Source organism: Pteropus alecto, unplaced genomic scaffold, assembly GCF_000325575.1.
Source record: "Pteropus alecto unplaced genomic scaffold, ASM32557v1 scaffold98, whole genome shotgun sequence".
Classification (NCBI taxonomy): Eukaryota; Metazoa; Chordata; class Mammalia; order Chiroptera; family Pteropodidae; genus Pteropus; species Pteropus alecto.
The window spans coordinates 19,244,531-19,263,493 of record NW_006443570.1 but is presented as its reverse complement, the minus strand read 5'-3'; the positions used below and the strand labels follow the sequence as shown (position 1 = coordinate 19,263,493).

At 45.1% G+C, this 18,963-nt stretch overlaps 1 protein-coding gene across 6 annotated transcripts; it reads left to right on the top strand.

Moving 5' to 3' along the window:
- The first annotated feature begins 946 nt into the window (after positions 1 to 946).
- On the top strand, positions 947 to 17,816 carry LYRM9 (LYR motif containing 9). 6 transcript variants are annotated; one of them, XM_015599151.2, is made up of 5 exons: positions 960 to 1,003; positions 3,538 to 3,605; positions 13,482 to 13,652; positions 15,240 to 15,332; positions 16,238 to 17,816. In XM_015599151.2, the coding sequence occupies exons 2-5, from the start codon at positions 3,597 to 3,599 to the stop codon at positions 16,253 to 16,255; spliced, it is 291 nt and encodes a 96-aa protein (XP_015454637.1). In that variant the 5' UTR covers positions 960 to 1,003; positions 3,538 to 3,596; the 3' UTR covers positions 16,256 to 17,816. The 6 variants fall into 6 exon arrangements, with proteins under 6 accessions (XP_015454635.1, XP_015454637.1, XP_015454636.1 ...); XM_015599150.2 differs by lacking the exon at positions 16,238 to 17,816 and adding an exon at positions 16,045 to 16,231 and having other exon boundaries at positions 13,482 to 13,625; XM_025041815.1 differs by lacking the exon at positions 16,238 to 17,816 and adding an exon at positions 16,045 to 16,231.
- The last annotated feature ends 1,147 nt before the right edge of the window (positions 17,817 to 18,963 follow it).

The window sequence follows — 18,963 nt, the reverse complement described above, 5'->3', positions numbered from 1 at the left end:
TTCTCTTACCCTAAAAGGAGAAAAATAGATTACCAGGTGCCATCAGGGAGCAATGTTTTCCTTGAAAAAAAGAAGGAAAAAAAGAAAAAAAAGAAAAAAAAGTTGTTAAATCAGCTACACATGGAGTCTGTCTGTGTAAGGAAGTCAGCCTTTTCATTACAAATAGGTTTAAAAAGCCCTGGAGAAGAGAGACGTGAACAGAAGCAATATTACCCACTAACAACCTAACTCCCTTTTAGACATCAGCTGAGAGAAGATCAGCAGCATCATTGAACAGGGGGTTTGTCTGAAGATAAAGACTCATCTTTATTTCTTTCAAGATATAAAACTTGTATTTAAATCAATTCAGAGAAGCACTTTAGCTTTAAACATTAGAGCGGGGAGAGCCTATTTAATAAAACAGCATTATTTCATTTTCAAAGAATGATACTGGCAGTAGCTCTGAGTTTAAATTCTGTATTCTTTTCCTCAATTATAATTATAATGGGTCTGAAAGGAAGCATGCCTATTACTGTCATATTTATTCTTTTGACAGGTGTTATGGGACTGTAATTTGATGAAATAATTCAAAACGCAGATTCCCATCCAAATATAATTCTTGTCATCAACACGAGTGGTTTAGGAAAAGACCTCTAGCAAGCCTTTTCACAGATCTTGAACACTCCTAATATTTTAGCAGTGATCCGTATTCAAGAATATGGGGGAGAGTCTGCCTTTTAGGGCTTATTTCTGAGGTAGCAACAGCCCGAAAGAAGAGTAGGTGCTTAAGGTAAAGACGGCTGTTAGTGGGATAGCTTTCTTTTTCTACTGGGTCGGTTGGATCAGGGAAGGGGAACCCAGCAGCTATCACATGTTGGGGACCCCGAGTCCCGCACGCGGCCGACAGAGGGCGCTGGGCGCACAGTGGCCAGGCGGGGGCGGTGCTGCGCATGTCCGGGGGCGCAGGCGCAGTCGCGGCTCCGCGTCCTCCGCGTCCGGGGTTCACGTTCCTCAGTGGAGGCGGGTGAGCCGCTGGGCGCAGGCGGAGGGCGGGGGCGCGCGGAGCCGCTGGGGCAACGGGGTGGGCTGGGCGTGTGACACTTTGGGAATCCTTGGCTTTGCGTGGCCTGTGGAAGACCTAGCGGCGACCTGCAGTACTCCCTTCCTTTCCCCCGTCCGTTCTCGTGCCCCTGAAGAGCCGGGTGGCCTGGAGCGTGACTTTTCGCAGGCCTCGTCGGGGCGGCTGGGAGGAGCGGAGAAGGCCCCAGGCCTCCAGCAGGGGCGTGGGGGCCACAAAGAGCTCAAGGGTCTTCAGACTCCTCTGTGAAGCCGGGTCCCCGGGCTAGCTAGTTTAATGTTCATTGTCTGGCACACGCCTCCGTGGTCAGCTTCGGTTTGCTCATTTAAAAAAGTAGACGTAGCCCCCGCACGGTCCATCTACCCAGAGTGCCCTGTGAGTGTTGTTACCTGGAGTAACCTTCACGTTTTGATTTATGCTTCTGAGTAACAAATGAAGTCACTCGTAGCCAAACCCCTTAGCCCTTAAGACTAATCTTTTGTTAGCTTTTACATAGCATGCAATTAAAATGCACAATTGAATGTAATACATTCACAGACTTGAACACCATCCATCACCATAATCAATTTTAGAACATTTTCATTACTTCCAAAAAGAAACCTTTAGTCGTAACTGCCCCCATGTCCCCTTCCCCCAGCCCTAGCAAGCGCTAACCTACTTTGTCTATAGATTTGCCTGTTCTGCACTTTGTGCATAAATGAAATCATACAGTATTTGGTCTTTTGTGACTAGCTTCTTTCACTTAGAGTAATATTTTCAAGGTTCATCCATGTAGCATGTATCAGTAGTTCACTTCTTTTCAATTACAAATAATATTCCATTGTATGAAGGTACCATGTTTTATTTATCCATTCATCAGCTGATGGACCTCAGGACTAATCTAACCCCTCACCACCTACCAGGCCCTTCTGGATCTGACCCCACCTTCCCGACTGTATCCTCTATGCTCTTGTTTGCCCTCCCTGCCTTCTTGGGCTTCTGTGGGCCTGGCAATCCCTACCTCCCTTAGGCTTTCATGCAGGCTGCAGGCAGCTCTGTCTTCATCACCCCTCCATCTTCACCTTCACCCAACGAAATCCTGCTCTTCCCTCAGACCTCAGATTAATTTTGTCTCTTTTTTAAGAAAACAACTCTGACCCTTGACTGGGTGAAGGACCCCATGAGCCAGTCTCTCAAGGACTAGAATTCCACTTTGTAGTATTAAGTTATAATTGGTTTTTATTATCTTTTTTTGTTAATGTGTAAGTTCCATGGGAATAGGGGCTCTTGTGTTTGTTTCTGTATCCGCAGCACCCAGCACCTTGTTGGTGCTCAATGACTAGTACTACTCACACACCCCTATATGTGTCAGGCACTGTACTGTACTAGGGATGCAGTTATAAACAAGATAAACTCCCTGCTTTTATGGAGCTTACATCTCAGTGGGGGAATATAAATATAAAGTGAAGAATGCCATGAAGATAAATAGAAGAGACTATAGTGTAGCCAACAAAGGCCTCTTGTGTGAGACCTGGATCATTGGGGGTGGGGTGGACCATGTGGGCACCCTGAAGAGTGGCTGGGTATGTGAGGACAAGCAAGAAGGCCAGGGGTAGTGGGAGGGGGTGAAGAAAAGGATAAACCAGGGATTTTTGGCTCAATGATCCTCTCAGACAAGCCCTGGGTATGTGTAGAAAGAGTTTGAGTTAGGAAGGCAGAGACCTGGGTACAGCTGTGGCTCCCTCCTAGTTTTGTGTGACCTTGAGCCTTAGTCTTTTTCCTCTATAAAGTGGGAATAATAGGGTTGTAGATTAAGTAGCTCCCCTGAAGTACTCAGCCCATTGTTTAACACCTGGTACGTATACAATACATTTGTTCTCTTCATTTGCCCTCAAACCAGAGAGTTTTGTGGCCTGTGTGTGGGAGGCCACTGTAACAAAGCAGTCTGATGTTACAATGATTCAGTTCGGGTTCCCCGTTATTCAGCTCTGGATCAAACATGTTTGCTTTGGCTGGGATAGCTCACGAGGTTCACTTGAAACTGGTAAAGAAAGACTCGGCAATTTGGGCTGACAGATGTGATGTTCAGGGTGACTCCTTAGCCTTTGAGATAGCAGGTGTGGTAGAAAGAGCTGAGGGTTCAGAGCCAAAGAACTTGAGTTTGAGATGGCTTTGTGATTTCAGGACAATCACTTTCCTCCTGGCTTTAGTTTCTTCTCTGGTTTAGAGGGAGTCAATCAACACATATTTATTGAGCTTTTATTATGTTCTGGGCACTGTTGATTGTGGAGGGATGTCTAATACAATATAGTCTCTGTCATCCAGTAACTTACAGTTAGCAAGGAATACAGACAGCCAGGTAGAGTAGGAAAGGGTAAGATATTCAGGTGCCTAATATATGCCAGCCCCTGTGCTAGGCACTTCACTTATGTTAGCTTGCTTGATCTTTATATTCCACCCCCTGTTTTCTTGAGGTATATATTCCATTCTCCAATTTACAGAGGAGGAGGCAGAAGTACAGAGAAGTCAAGCAAGTTGCCCAGTATTACACAGCTAGTACATGGCAGAGGTAAGCTCCAAAATAAGGATGGTTTGTCATCAAAACCTGCTCTGTGCTATTCCATCACATTGTTACATAAATGGTTATAGTACAGTGTGATGAGCATGGATAGCATGGAGTGAAACCCTGAAAGAGGTGACCTAGGAACTGGATCTTTAAAGATAAAGAGGAATTCTTGAGGTGGGTAAAGAATTCAAGGTAGGAGAAAGAGAGATGTTGAAAAGCACAGCACATTTCAAAGATGCTATTAACAATAACAACGAATAGTTAGCACATAGTATGTGCCAGGCATGGTGCTAGTGGTTTAGGAACATTATTTAATTCTCACAATGATTCTATGTAGGAAATACCGTCAGCGGCCCCACTGACAAATGTGCAACAAACAATGAGATGGAAGTTAAGAAACTTGCCCAGGCAAGTAATGGAGTCAGGATTTGAACCCAGACTATCTGATCCTAAAGTCCATGAACTTAACCTCCAAGTTCAGTGTGGCTAAAATGCAGGACGTGCAAGAAGGACAGTAAGAGATGAGTTTGTTGAGAGAAGTTGGAGCCAGATTTTGGAAGGCCATGGGTAAAGAATACTTCACAGAGATTTTGGAGAAGGAGCATGACAGGGTGTGTTTTTTAGGAAGTGTCCTTGGGCAGCAATGTGGGGGTTGGACTGGAAGGAAAGAGACTGATTGGGAGGTATTGGGATAGTCTGAAAGAGACATTGTTACAAAGCTGGGAACCAAGGTAGTGCCCAGGGGGTGAAGAGGGTATGAGGGGGTGGAGTTTAGAGGGCTGGTTCGAGAGCCTCCACTATGTAGAAGAGAGACTGGAGGAGTAAGCATTGCTGCCTGATTTCTAGCTTGGAGAATGCACATGTGCAAGCTGGAACCCCAGAGTTGTGGGGAGCAGAACTGCTTTCATCCTATATTGTGACTTTCCCTATCCAGAAGAATAATTGCATATTTAAACAATGGCCTATGCAAGCTTGATTTAGCTTGTGCTCAATAGGGCATGATTTCCAGTTATGTTCCCTAGTTCCTTCCTTCCTACTTTCCTTCCTTTCTTCCTTTCTTTCATTTTTTTCTACTTATTTTTAGGCACCCTATGTCAGGGCAAAAATCAAGGAAAGAGACAATGAGGTTAAGTGGGGCTGTAGGCCTGTTTCTTAGCATCTGTGCCCATGGTACCATTTGGCTCCCAGGAAATCCCTTTGTGTTCTTTTCCTTTATTCTATCATATTCTCTTTTGGATTTCCTAAGAACTTTTTGAATGCAAATCCTTAGTTGCCCCTTTGTGTAATTGACATCAGCCTTGTAACTTTTTTTGATCTATATGCAGGGGAAGCTATAGATGGTGTCCTTGTGTTTCTGAAAAGCATGAAGCAAGGTTTTATGGAGAAGGCTGGAAAATAAGTGCTGAATAATAGAACAGTCAAGTGCTTTCATGAATGCTTAGACCTGGTCTTGAATGAGCCCTAGGGAGAGTTCTCTGCGAAGTCCTTAGCTTGATTTGGGCAGCCTTTTGTGGGTGGCTCAGATATCAACATAGCAGGTGGCGTTAAAAGCTGGTAAGGGCATGGGCTTTGGAATCAAATAGACCTGACCATGCATTAGCTGTGTGGCCTCTGCCAAGTTACTTTAACCTGTCAGAACCTCAGTTTCCTCATCTCTAAAATGGGGCTAATGACATATACCCCATAAGTTTGTTGTGAGGATACATGACACAACACATGTAAAGCTCTCAACACCTACCTGGCACATGGTAGCTAGTAAGACATGCTATCAGCTTTGTGGGAGGCTTGGGGTAAGACTGTTCCTTAACATGTCAGGCCTTTCAACTCTGTGGTCCTAGGGCTGAGTCCAGAGCCACGCACATGTTAGATGCTCTGAATGGCATTGTATGGGTGACCGACACAGCCTGCTGGGGTTAATCTCTCTTTCTTTGTACCCCATTTGTACCGGGCATGTGATCGTTTCTATGCTTTTGTTATGCTGAATTGAGTTGAGTTGTATAACAGAAAGGATCAGGCATCCCAGAGATTGTGACTCTGGACTGAACCAGTAAAATGCAAGATAGGGAAACAGACTTAAGTTCATGGAAAACAAAAAAGCATAGTTCATGAGAAAAAAGGTACCTTTGAACTGAATGTCAGGGCCAGGTAAGGGCCCAGAGAATTCGGTCTGAGTTGCATTCCTTGAATTCCCAAGTTGAGGAAGTGATAGTGCCACCTGAGCGCGGCTGCCCATGGCGCTGGTCAGAACACAAGCAAACTGCGATTTTAATTGTGAGATCATTAATGAGGGTGAGTGTGTCCAGAGGAGGGTGAGTGAATTGGACAGACAGGCAGGGTGGTTATCTTGGAAAAGAAATGAATGAGAGTTGGGATAATTGACTTTGAATAATTAAAGACAGGACTTGGGGGTATTTTAGCAGAGACTTTAGCTCCAAAGGGCAGAGCTCAGACCAATAATTAGAATTTTATAGAGCAGATTTTAGCTCAGAACCAAAAGTATTTTCTGACATCTTGGGCTGCCAGAGATGTGGAGAAGAGATTTGTTTTATATTAGATGGAGAAGGTGGCTTCCAGCTTTTCAGTGTTCTGGTTTTGAAAGACTGCTTACTTTGGACTGTTTTTCTGTTCATTCAATTAACATCTTTTACTGAGAGCCTACTGTGAGCCAAGCCTGCTACCTTAAGTGATTTTATAACTTCCTAATTCATGAAAGGCTGCAGGAGGAATAACCAGAATTCAGTTCTTACTTAGGAAAAAGCTAAATAAATATTATTTGACTAAACAAATATATATTTTTTCTCTTTGATGTATACAGAGCTAATTGAATCAATGAAATCCACAGACCTTGGGTCTGTCTCAGCCACATTTGGATCCTCGGGGCCATTAGGCTGGGAGAAGGCTAAGCTGTTGTTTTCTCAAGTTAGGGGCGGGGTCAGATTTTGAGGTTATTCAGTTGGCAAGCATTTATGGAGAAGTTCACTATGTGCCCAGGACTGTGCTAGGCATTGAAGGAACAGAGATGGAGGAACTGACTCAGTCCGTGCCCGCATGGGAGTTTGGTCTGGTCAGGGAAATTGAGAGGCAAACCCTCGGAGCATGGGGTGATTCCTGCTAACCTAAGCAGGTACAACAGGCTACATGCAAACGGATAATAGAAAGAGTCTAGTTCTGTGTAAGAATGGATAGAAGGACTCAGTCAAAAAGAAGTTAATTGCAAGAATGCTAGGAGCTCACAGAATCAAGGGAGAAAGCTGGAGAATTGGGCAGTAATCTAGACATTTCTGGCAGACGAGGCGGCAGGACCTACAAGGACAATTCAGAGCAGGAAGAAGCTGATCAGGGCATACTACTGCTGGAGTACATGAAGTCATTTTCAGGCTCTTTTGTAACCCTGTTCGACAACCCATTTCCAGAGGTGGGGAATACTCAATCAACCTAGCTGGGGTCCAATGCTCAATTTGTGCCTGGGAGAGATCGAGCCACTGGTAACAGTCTCAGCAGGCCTAACTCAATGGAAAGAAGTCATCCCTTAAAAAGAAATTAGGACAGGGAGAGCTGTTAGAAAAAACCACAAATGTCAGCTACAGGATAAGTAGAAGTTTATTCAGAGAATGGGGCTAGTGTTCCAGGGAGCATCCACCACGGCCTCTGGAGCCAGACTTCCTGGGTAGAAATCCTGGCTTCTGCACTCAGCTGTCTGAACTTGGACAAATTTCCTACCCTTTTTTTTTTTTTGCCTCTGTTTCTTTATCTGTAAAGGAAGAGTATAATGGTACCTTCTTGTAGAGTTATTGTGAAGATTAAAATTAGTTAATTCACTTGCCTTGTTTAGAATAGGACTTATCACATGGTAACTATTCAGTAAAGCAGGTGTAATAATAATTGTTAGTGATTGTTATTATTATTATTATTGGTGTTATTGTTAAAGGAACTCTAAGTGGTGTGTCAGTGTGCCTGGCAGGTGGAAGAGTGATGAGGGATGAATCTTGGCAGGTAAAAAAGCTTTAGGAATTGGTGTCAGCCTAAAGAGTTTAAGGCTTTATCCACTAGGTGATGGCAAAGCTGCGGGAGGATTTTTCAAAAATAACTTTTTGTTATGACAATTTTCAAAATATATAGAAGTTGAAATAACAGCACAATACCTATCCTTACACCTGCTGTCTAAACACAATCTTAACATTTTGTTGTGTTTGCTTTATCTTTCTCACTCTGTGTTTTCTCTTTCTGTGTTGTCTTTTGATGAACCATTTGAAAATCAGTTGCAGATGTGATGACACATCACCTTGAAATACTTCTACTTGCATCTCCTTAGAATAAGAACAGTCTCCCACATAACCACAACATTGTTATTATACCTAAGTAAATTAACTAATAATAACATCCAATATCATGTCCAGCTTTGGGGAGAATTTAAGTTTGGAGTTAGATAAAGCATTGTGACTGCCATGTAAAGGATGGCTGGCAGGGGTTGGAGGGAAGGTAATTACCCTTCCAGTACTCCAGGGGAGAGGTGATGGAGCCTGAACTAGAGTAATGTGGGGTGATGAGGTCTGTTTGAGGTATCCACGGGCCTCTCACAGAGCATGGTGGCAGGAGTGCTTAGGTCAGTGAGGGCTTCCTGGAGGAGGTGCCAGACCTCAGCTGAGTGTCGAAGGATCAAGAGATCTGCAGGAAACGGATAAGGGTATTGTAAGAAGAAGTAGGATTCATTCAACATATAGATACTGAGCATCTACTGTGATGGTTAAGTTTATGTGTCAACTTGACTGGGCCATGGGTGCCCAGATTTTTGGCCAAATGTTATTTTGGATGTGTCCGTGAAGGTATTTTTGGATAAGATTAACATTTAAATCAGGAGACTGAGTGAAGCAGATTGTCTTCCCTGATGTGGGTGGCCCTCATCTAAGCACTTGAAGGCCTGAGGAGAACAATAGACTGTCTCTCCCCTGAGTAAGAGAATTCGCTTGCCTGACAGCCTTCAAACTGGAATATTGGCTCTTCCTGGTTTTATAACAGCTTCTGGCCTTCAGACTCAAACTGGAACATGAACTCTACAGATTTTGAATTTGTCTATCTGTCTTTCTGTCTATCTTTATCTCTGTCTATCATCTATCTCTTGTCCGTCCATCTGTCTGCCTGCCTGCCTGTCTGTCTGTCTGTCTGTCTATCTATCTATCTATCTATCTATCTATCTATCTATCTATCTATCTATCTATCTATCTCCTATTTCTTTTTGTCTCTACAGAATCCTAATACATCTACTATATGCATTCTGTCACATAGCAGGTGAACATACAATAGGATGTCACGGAGTGTGTCACTCAGAGCTCAGTTTGCCAGGCCTGGTAGTGGGTGGTGGGAGATGTGAAGAGGATGTGGGTACGGGCCAGATCAAGAGGGCCTTGGAGGCCCTGGAAAGGAGTATGGATTTTATTCTGTAGACTAGTGCTTTCCAAACTTCAGTACCACTTGTATGATTTTCATCATATCCACATTTAACTGCATTCTTATTTGCTTAATGCATTTTAAAAAATCAGTTTTAAGCCATTTTTAAAACTTTTAAACCATAATACATATGAAATGATGGGATTTTTTTTCTCATTACATATGAAAATAAATATAAAATCATTACAATAAAAAGGTGTTGCTCCACATACTGCTTAAAGGAATTTCGTATTTGACTCACATTCTGGGAAAAGTTGTCATGAATGATAGGGGAGGTGGGTAACGGTGGATATCAGGGGTTTTAGGCAGGAACGCGACATACCGAGAGTTACATTTTGGAAAGATTCACCCTGGCCATTGAATGGAGAACAGATTGGAAGACAGGGAGACCTGCTGGGAACTCTCGGAGTTGTCCACATGAGCTGTGATAAGAGCCTTAACCAAGGGTGCGCAGTGGAAATAGGAGGGGACAGATTTGAGAGGGCATTCAGAGGTAGAATTGAATAGGACTTAGAGACCAATGGCATGGGAATTGAGGAAGAAGGAGGAGTGGGTTGGCTCGGTGATGATTTTGATTTGGTTGCCTGGGAAGATGGCAGTGCCTTCACAGGGGCAGGGAGCCCTCTCCAGGTGGAGAGCCTAAGGTCAAGTCCGAAGAGCAGGATATGTGAAGTGAGTGCTCTTAGGGCCACAGGGTTTGACTACCGTTTTAGCAATGATGTTGTGAGGTTCATTGCCCCTTAAATAATAGCAAACCCACACTTTAAATTAAATTAAAACATTTTTAGTTTAACTCTTCTGAGTGGACCCACACATGCATTCTCTGCTAGATATTACTGAGAATGACTAAGAATTATAATTGAGCTGAAAATAATCTCCCGCCCATACTTGCTGAGTTGGTTTCTAAGTATTGCCTGGGATTTTAAGTAATGAAACAAAGCTGTGCTCTTTCCAAATGTTAATTTTGAAGACTGCAGCTGGCGACCATCTGTTACACGACTGGCATTTTACGATATTCGATTAGCACTTTATATAGTTTGGGGAAGCCTGCCAGTGGAGTCTGCCCATTGGGTTAGGGACTTCAGTGGAATGTCCTCTGTGGTGGCCTTTGAAGGTATTTGTCCCGATTGTATGGTGTTCTCCTCAATTTGTTGGACTGAAGCATGGCTAGGCAGCCGGGCCAGCTGATATTTGTGGCAGGAGGACCTTTGTATTCTTTCTTAGAGTTGAAACATTAGAACTAATCATGGAAGCAGAATTTGAGAGATTAAGATTTTTTGATCAGTTAGGACTCTTGGTTTCAAGTGACAAAACAGCAAACTCAAGTTGCTTTGGCAAAGGGGATTAATTGGCTTGGATCATTGAAAAGTCTAGGGGTGGGACCGCCTTCAGGTGGATGGTTTTGGGGCTCGAATGAGTTCTTCAGACTTGGTTTTAGCCCAGGTTCTTAGCTCTGCCTTCTGCTGTGTGGCTTTAGTCTCAGGCTTTAAGAAAAGGCAAGATGGCCTCCCTGAGATAGTATCAAGTCTTCTCAGCATCAAGTCTAGAGAAAATGTTGAGTCCTTTGCAGTCACTCTTGCAAAGGTGTTGAGATTCACTCAGCTTCCATCATGTGCCCATCTGTGAACCAGTCCCTGTGACCATATGGTTGCACATCTCTGATTGGTTAGGCCTGGAGCAAAGCTTCACCCAGAGCGTATGAGCTGAGACCTGGGGAGGAGTGGATCACCAGTCACACATCTGTGGCTGTTACCAAAAGGGAGGATGGGTGTTTAGGACAGACAACAACTTGCCCACCCCTGTGTTAGAGCTAGAGACCAGAGTACCATGAGCAATTGGCAAACTTAGCTGTGGAGATAATATGTCAGGAAGATAATATGCTAGAAATGGAATGAAGGAGCCTTTGAAATTAGTTACTTAATGAGTTTCTTTTCGTAGTCTAAGGACTTCTGATAGATTTAGAATTCTGGTTCTCTTTTTGATGAGGAGGGGGTTGCCTTTCCTTCTTTTTTTTAATGTTACTTTAAAACCAAGGCATCATTTAACCTTGGTCTTTTAGCTCCTTCATTTGGAATATAGTGAGCTTTTCTGTCATAGAGAGGAAATCTGTACAGAGGAGATAACACATTCCATTCAGTCCAGTTCAACAAACAGGACACTAAGCGCCGGGGCCTGGGCCAGGCTCCACAGGCCTGGCAGCAGATGAATCCCTGGCAGTGTGGGAAGCACTATAACAGCTCTGTGAGCAGGGTACTGCAGCCCCACCAGGGAGGGACAGTCAGGAAGGGCTTCCTAGAGGCAGTGACACTGAGCTGGACTTGGTAGGCTGAACGTGAGTTCCTCACCAGAAGAGGGGAAGGGAGCTCTACGTTCAGGGGACTGCATAAGCAAAGGCACCAAGAGGTGATGTACTTGTGGATTTGGGGCATCTGGGAGAAATTCCTTGTGGCCGACTGTGGGATGAACCCAGGACACGGAGTCTGTGGAGGAGACTAGAGAGTGACAGGCTGGGGGCAGGGACACCAGGTAAGACGCTGTGGCAGATGCCTAGGCGGGAGCCTATGGTGCAGTGAGCATAAAGAAGGGGACAGTTATGGGCTGGAAAGTACTTAGCAGAAACTTAATAAGTTCTTATGTTCTAGAATCTACCATTGGAAAAAAAATCTATATTCTTAGAGCGTCCTGCTTTAAAAAATAAGAGGCCGGATTAGAGTTGTAGGCTCTCTCTTTGGAGAGAGCCGTTGTAATACAGAGGTTAAAAATATGGATTCTGCAGACACAAAAGCAGACACAGAAGAGCATGTTCTCTATCTTTTTAGGTAAAACTCGGGAAAATGCAAACTGATCTGAAGTGACAAAGCAGTGCTTGCTTTGGGAGTGGGGAGTGGTGAGGGTAGGAGGGAGGGATTACAAAGAAGCATGAGGAAACATGGGGGTGATGGAGGTATTCGCTCTCTTGATTGTGATGATGGCTTCTTAGGTATATAAATATGTCAAAACTTATCAGATTGTACACTTTAAATATGTGCAGTTAATTGTATATTAACTACATCTTGATAAAGTTTTTAAAAAAATAAAAATAAAAGGTGGTCTCTGGAGCTTTTTTGGGTTCGAATCCCAGCTCTATCCTTATCAACTGTATGACCTTGGGCAAGTTGTCAGACCTCTCTGTGCTGATTGTTTATTTATTTTTCAATTATAGTTGACATTCAATATTATTTTATATTAGTTTCAGGTGTACAGCTGTAGTGGTTAGACACAGGTGTAGTGGTTAGACATTTATATAATTTATGAAGTGATCCCCCTGATAAGTCTAGTACCTACCCGGCACTATAGTTATTACAATATTATTGATTATTTTCCCTATGCTATACTTTACATCCCCATGACTATTTTGTAACTACCAATTTGTAACCACTTCTTAATCCCTTCACGTTTTTTACCCATCCCGCCAACCCCCATCCTATCTGGTAACTATCAGTTTTTTCTCTGTATCTATGAGTCCTGTCTTTGTTTTTTTTTTGTAATTGTTGTTGTTTATTTTATTCTTTAGATTCCACACATAAGTGAGGCCATATCGTATTTGTCTGACTTATTTTACTTAGCATAATACCCCCTAGGTCCATCGATTTCATTTTTTATGGCTGAGTAATAGTCCATTGTATATATGTGCTGTTTCTTCTTTATTCAATTTTCTACCATTGGCCACTCAGGTTGCTTCCGTATCTTGGCTATTGTAAATAGTGCTGCAGTGAACATTGCGGTGCTGTGCTGATTTTTTTAATGTGTGCATTAGTCACTAAGTAAAGTGAATAGGACAGAACAAGTGCTCATTATTCTTATTTATAATACACAGTAAAATGAAATCGTGTGCCCAGGCCCTGGTCAGCATGACAACTCTGTAAGTAGCTGCTGCTTCATGCAGAGCCCTCTAGAATTGTTAAAATCGTTATTTTGTTAAAACGCAGGTTCTGTCTAGTAGGTGGGGCTGAGATTCTGCATTTCTAACAAGCTCTTGGGCAATGTCAGTGCTGCCTGTCCAGGGCCACACTTTGAGTAGCGAGGCTCAGACCTCTGGGCATCCTGCCCTCTGTTGCTTGAGGTTAACTGGTTTATCAGCAGTTTTTCTGCTTGTCTCCCCTACTCTGCCTGTTAGTGACACCTCCTTACCCACCGGTTAAACTTAGTGTCCAGAAAGAAGACGCCAAGATGAGGCTGCACATCTTGTCTTTGGTCCTTGCAGGTCTGCTCCGGGCTTAGACTTCTATAGGACTGAATTCTCAGCCTGAGCTCAGGGTCTGGGTTCCATAGGGTTGGCATGAGGGGAACCTGGCCTCTGTGCTGTATCAAGCTTGCTTTATAGAGGACGGGGAGTTGGAGGTCAGGGCTAAGTATTGGCTTGATACCTTAGAAGTGATGCTCTATGTTTTCCAGGGACAGATGGTCTTGCGGATGGCTCCACTACCAGGGGCAGAGCTGGTCCAGAGGCCACTGCAGCTCTACCGATACCTGCTGCGCTGTTGCCGGCAGCTGCCCACGAAGGGCATCCAGGAGCATTACAAACACGCTGTCAGGCAGGTGGGAGCAGCATATGCTGGGCCATGGGTAGGGGATAATTTCTGTAATATGGGTCCCTTCATGGGGTTGGGGGCAGGGGGCAGGGGGCAGGGATGAGCTTTCAGGTGGTGGTGGTGGGGCCACAGTTTGGTAAGAGCCACCAGAAGCCTAGCTTCTCTGTCTGGTTTCTGTTCAGGAAACAGAGGTTGCATCATCTAGCACACCAGCTCTGTGCCAGGGCTTGAATAAGGCAGCTAAATGGTTAATTAAAATAGTATGGGGCACAACATCATTTTAACAGGCGTTGCTGCTAACAATGCACACCTGAACTTAATTATGAGCAAACATCAGGTAAACCCAAACCAAGGGACCATCTACCATAGAACTGGCCCATACTCGTCAAACGTCAATGTCACAAAACACAGAGAAAGGCAGAATAATTGCTCTGGTTTAAAGAGGACTGAGGAGATGCGATTCCTAAATGTAATGCACGGTCCCAGATTGGATCCTGGGCCAGAAGGAGACAATTATTATAAAGGACATTATTGCAGAAATTCATGAAATTGGAATATGGGCTTTAGATTAGATAATAGCGTTTTATCAGTGTTAAATTTTCTCAATTTGATTGCCGTGGTTATTAAGAGAATGCCCTGGTTAGGAAATACGCACTGAAGTGTTTAGTAGGAGTTAAGGGCATGATGCCCTCAACTTTACCATGCTTCCAGCATTTTTATACAAACATATAAAGAGAGAATGATAAAGCAAATGTGGAAAATGTTAAGAATCAGTGATTCTGAGGGGAATTCTTTTGTGTTGTTCTTGAAATTATTTCCAAATAAAGAGTTAAAGACTAAAATTCATACAAATGTCACATGGAAAGTAAAAATAAAAATAGCAACAGAGGGCTGTGGAATCCTGGAGAAGGGAGCAGTTAGCTATCTGAGGGAGTAAGGGAGGACTTCCTGGAGGTGAGCATTTGAGGTGCTCTAAAGACAAGTAGGAGGATGTATGAGATTGACAGTAATAGGGCAGAGGAGGTACCATTTCTTTTGAAGGGTTCTGAGTGCCACACTGATGAACCTGAATCTCACATTGCGAGCTTCTCAAGGGTGAACATCTAGTCAAAAGCAAACAACAGCCTGGGCCTGACTGGATTTCCCAAAGCCACCCCTGCCCCTCCTTTCTCTGCCTGACTTAACAGCATGGGCCAGAAGAAGCCCTATTCTTCCCCGTTGTGAGGCCAAGGTCTCGCCCTAGTGAAAGCAGCTTCTTGGGAAGAGCAGATGAAACAGATGGAAATTTCACTTAACTCCACCCCCCACTGCCTTAAAATCTTTGGGCCCAGCTAGATTTGGGGGTAATTTGGGAGCCACTCTTCCTTTTCACAGTGTCCTGCTGGTGGGAGTATGGGCTATGCAATTGAATAGAGTAGGATTCAAATGCTGGCACTGTTGCTTAGCAGCAAGTTAGGGTTTCTGAGCCTCTTTCCTCATCTCTGTGTGGGATCAACTCTCTATGGAGGGGTAAGATTGATGCTGAGTATAAAGTGCCTGCAGTATGCCTGGCCCATGCCTGGTACTCTGAAGCTGCCGGTCCTGTGAATTTTGTCATCTTTTTTTATGTTTAAACTTTCAGAGTTTCCGAGTTCATTCAGATGAAGACAATCCTGAGAGAATCCAGCAGATTATTAAAAGAGCCATTGAAGATGCTGACTGGATCATGAACAAAGTAAGTGCTTGGCTCCCACTTCCACCTGTGAGCTGTAATCTCTGTGACCACCAGGGGTCACCTCTGCCCTACAGTTGAGAACAACCCAGCTGCTCCCCTCCTCTAGAAGCTGAAAGGTGATGGCAGATGCCCTTCTGATTGCATTTGTTTTCTGTAAAGAGGAGGTGGGGAGTGGGGGGAACACCCTCAATTCCTAAATTTTTGCCTCACAGGGCTGAATAAACAGATGGGGTGGCAGGAAGAAGAAAGAGAACAATCTTCCTGGAAGCAATAGTGACATAGCTGGCAGCAGGCTTGCTATGTCTCAGAGAAAAGAGCTATCTTGGGGGTTAGCGAGCCCCCTGTATCTGGAGGTATTCACACTGAGGCAGCATTATTGAGGAAACATGCAAGCATCTGTTTTCGTGGAGAAAGGGAGGGAATCAGGAATATAGACTGACTTGCTGGTCCTTATACTTTGGTGTTAGAACAACCTAGAGTGCTGGAGCAGGTCCCACCTCCCTGTCCTATACCAGACTCTCCAAATATGGGGTCCAGGATTCATTTGTTTAAACTCAGTGATTGCACTAGATGGCTTCTGAGAGTCCCCCCTTACCTGAGATTTTATTTTTCTCTAATAGACTCATCCTAAAGGGAATGATGGGCATGCCAGTATGTTCAATTCTAATTCCCAGTGTCTTTCTTTTCTTATCCTCCCTCCCAACCCCATAAGCTTCCTTTTCCATTAAAGAAGAAAAGGGATCCAGGCACCAACTAGAGATTCTGCCATCTGGGTTCCACCACCTCCAAGAAGCCCCTGCAGGGCACATCTGAGGCCTAGGTGACCATGGTCCTCAGGATTTCCTGGGTCCTCCCTCTCCTGTTGGCTTGCCTCACCCAATTCCAACAATCTTTCTGTCTTGCAGTATAAAAAACAAAACTAAGACTCCAGGGCCCAAGGAGTGAAGCTGTCCTGAAGATATTGAAGTTGAGAGACCTCTCTTCTGGGACTAATCAGCGGTAGCTGTTCTGGAATATCCATTGGCCTTGTTGGCCGAGAGAGCAGGAAATTGGGGGTAGGAGAGGCTGACGTTTGCTCAGATGGCTCATCTCACCATGTTCGTGTCCCCAGCGTCCTTTATGTTTGCTTTTCCAGTCAGTTTAGATATGAGATTTAGGGAGAATGTGTTTTTCACTTTGCTCTGAAAGTGATTCATTTATTCTGGACATCATTCTTTGAGGCCTGGAGTGGGTGTCCTTTCAGATGGCAGCCTGTACAGAGGACGGGGCATGAGTTTTATAACCGGACAGATCTGGATTTGAATCCCAGCTCAGCGGCTTTTCAAGGGTGTTGCCTTCGAGCTCAGTTTCCTCCTTTGTGAGGATTCAGTACACTGAAGTCAAAGAGCCTAACACTGGATGTGGTGGCGGGTGGTGCCAATAAACTTCTCTCTGAGAAAGTCGTCCTCCCTGCGCTCTCTTCTGCTCCCACGGTGCTCCATGCAGCCCTCTCTAGCCCACTTTATGTCGGGTCTTAGTTAGTTGTTGTGGACTTGTCCTATCCCTGCTTGTCGTACCCCCGCAAGCCCCAGAGCCCTCACAGTCCCATTGCGTCCAGCAGTCTGCCAAGTGGCTACTCTTCCTGACACTGTCTCTCCCTGCCCAGAGAAGCAAAAGCCCTGGTCCTTGCCTCCATGGAATTTACAGCGTCCCAGAGTGGTGAAATGCAGTCTGCCTGAAACAAGGATGCCAAAGCAGCTGCAGCGGCACCAGTGTTTAGGCTTCTGTGAACCTGCGTTTTGTTTTGACCGGCCTGTCCTTCCTTTGCCACTGTATTGAAAGGAAAGGAGGGAAGAAGCAAGCAAGCGGCTGTGTAGGTTCTCGTGAACCTGAAATCGGCAGAGAGAGACAGACCGAGTCTCATCCCAATTCCACTCAAGTTGTTCTTGGGTAGCTACCTTGCCTCTTCCAGCCTTGGTTTCCCCATCTAACCAATGGAGTAATGTCAGTACCTACTTCAAGGGCTGTGGTGAGGAGTAATGGCCCCTAAATGCACGCCCAGTGCTCGCCCAGCACCTGGCTTGGGGAGCCGGCTGCACAGCAGGCCATTAGCAGCTACCACTTTTAGAGAGCCCTGCTTTGCAGATGGGAGAGCCCCTTTTCAAGGTCACAAAGCTACTAAGCCAGTTCTGTCTGAATCTACCAAACAGTACAGATTTTGGAGGAAAAAAGGGAAGGAAGGGAGAAAGGGAGGGAGGAGGAAAAAAGAAAGGAGGGAAAGCAGAAGGGAAGGATCAGGGGGAGCTGGCCAGAGCTGGTGGAGCAGATGGAAGACAGACAGACGCCACGCTGGGACTTGAGTGTCCCCCAGGACTCTCACCCAGAAGGGTGATCTAGCATGTGTTTGTGTCTTTGCAGTGATATGACTTAAAAGTGACTTAGATACATCTATGTGCACTCAACTGATCAGCAAATAATGAAGTAAATATGTCAATTTGTGAAATATTTCTGGTATTTTCTTGCCATAGGTTGTTCCCTGCTGTGTGCTAACCGTCATACTAGGTGTTGAGGACTTAGAGAAGGCAGATAGAAAGCTGCCCAGGAGGAGGTCAGTCTTCAGAGGGGACGACTAGGCTCTGGTCCTACTGCTATACAATAGTCGATGAGGTCAGATTTGCCTATCGGGGTCAGGGCAGGCTGAGGGGTTTCAGCCCAGTCCCACAGCTAAACCAGCTTGCCTCTCCTACCCCCTCGCCCGCCCTGTTGTCAGTTCCTCTGAAAAGTCAGAGGCCCATCTTTGATCAGCAGCAGTGGGGTTGGTTGTGTCCCTGGCCTCTTACCAGCAGGAGAGGTGCAAGCGAAGGCTGGCCAGGGCTTGGGAGGAAGTTAGTGCCCCTTGCCCATGCCTGGCTCCTGAGGGTGGTCCCATGACCCTCAGTTCACTGTCAGTGCTAATCCAGTTGTGCCACCTCACCCAGGTGGCAAACAGTGGGTGCCCAGCTTTGGCGAGAGTACCAGGAAGGGGTATGGGTTGATTAGTGTGTCGGCTGCTCTCCACCAGCCCCGGTGATGCCAGAGAGGGTAGTGAGCATGGCCATCTGAGGGCATGCTCCCCAGAAGTGCAGATGGGAGAAACAAGGTAGGGTTGGCAAGAAAACATGGCAGAGCAGAGAGGTGGTTGGAGTTGGGAGTGGGGGGCAACTGTGTGAAGCATGGGGGAGTCTCTCCCCTCCTTAGCAGCCTTCCGGTGCTCAGCCCTCAGACCTCCACCTCTACGAACCTAGGCCTTAAATCAGCCTGGGCACAGTTAAAGGCTTACAGAGTAGCCTCCAAGCAAACAAAAGATGACAGCATATTCACCCACAGTCAGGCATTGTGACCTCTAGAGCCAGATAGACCTGAGTTTAGATCCCAGCTGTGTCACTTAGTAGTGGTGTGACTTTGGTAAGTTCCTTAACCTGTCATCCTTACTTTCCTTACCTGTAGTGGGACGCACATCTCACGAAGTGGTGAAATTAAGTCAGTGCGCACAGATAGGCAGTCACATGACCTCTGCCTTATTGGTTTACCTGCTTACAACCCTTTTCTTTAGGTGGGTCTCTCCTCTGCTCCCTGGTAACCACTGTACATGCGCAGTGCCAGTAGGAAACCT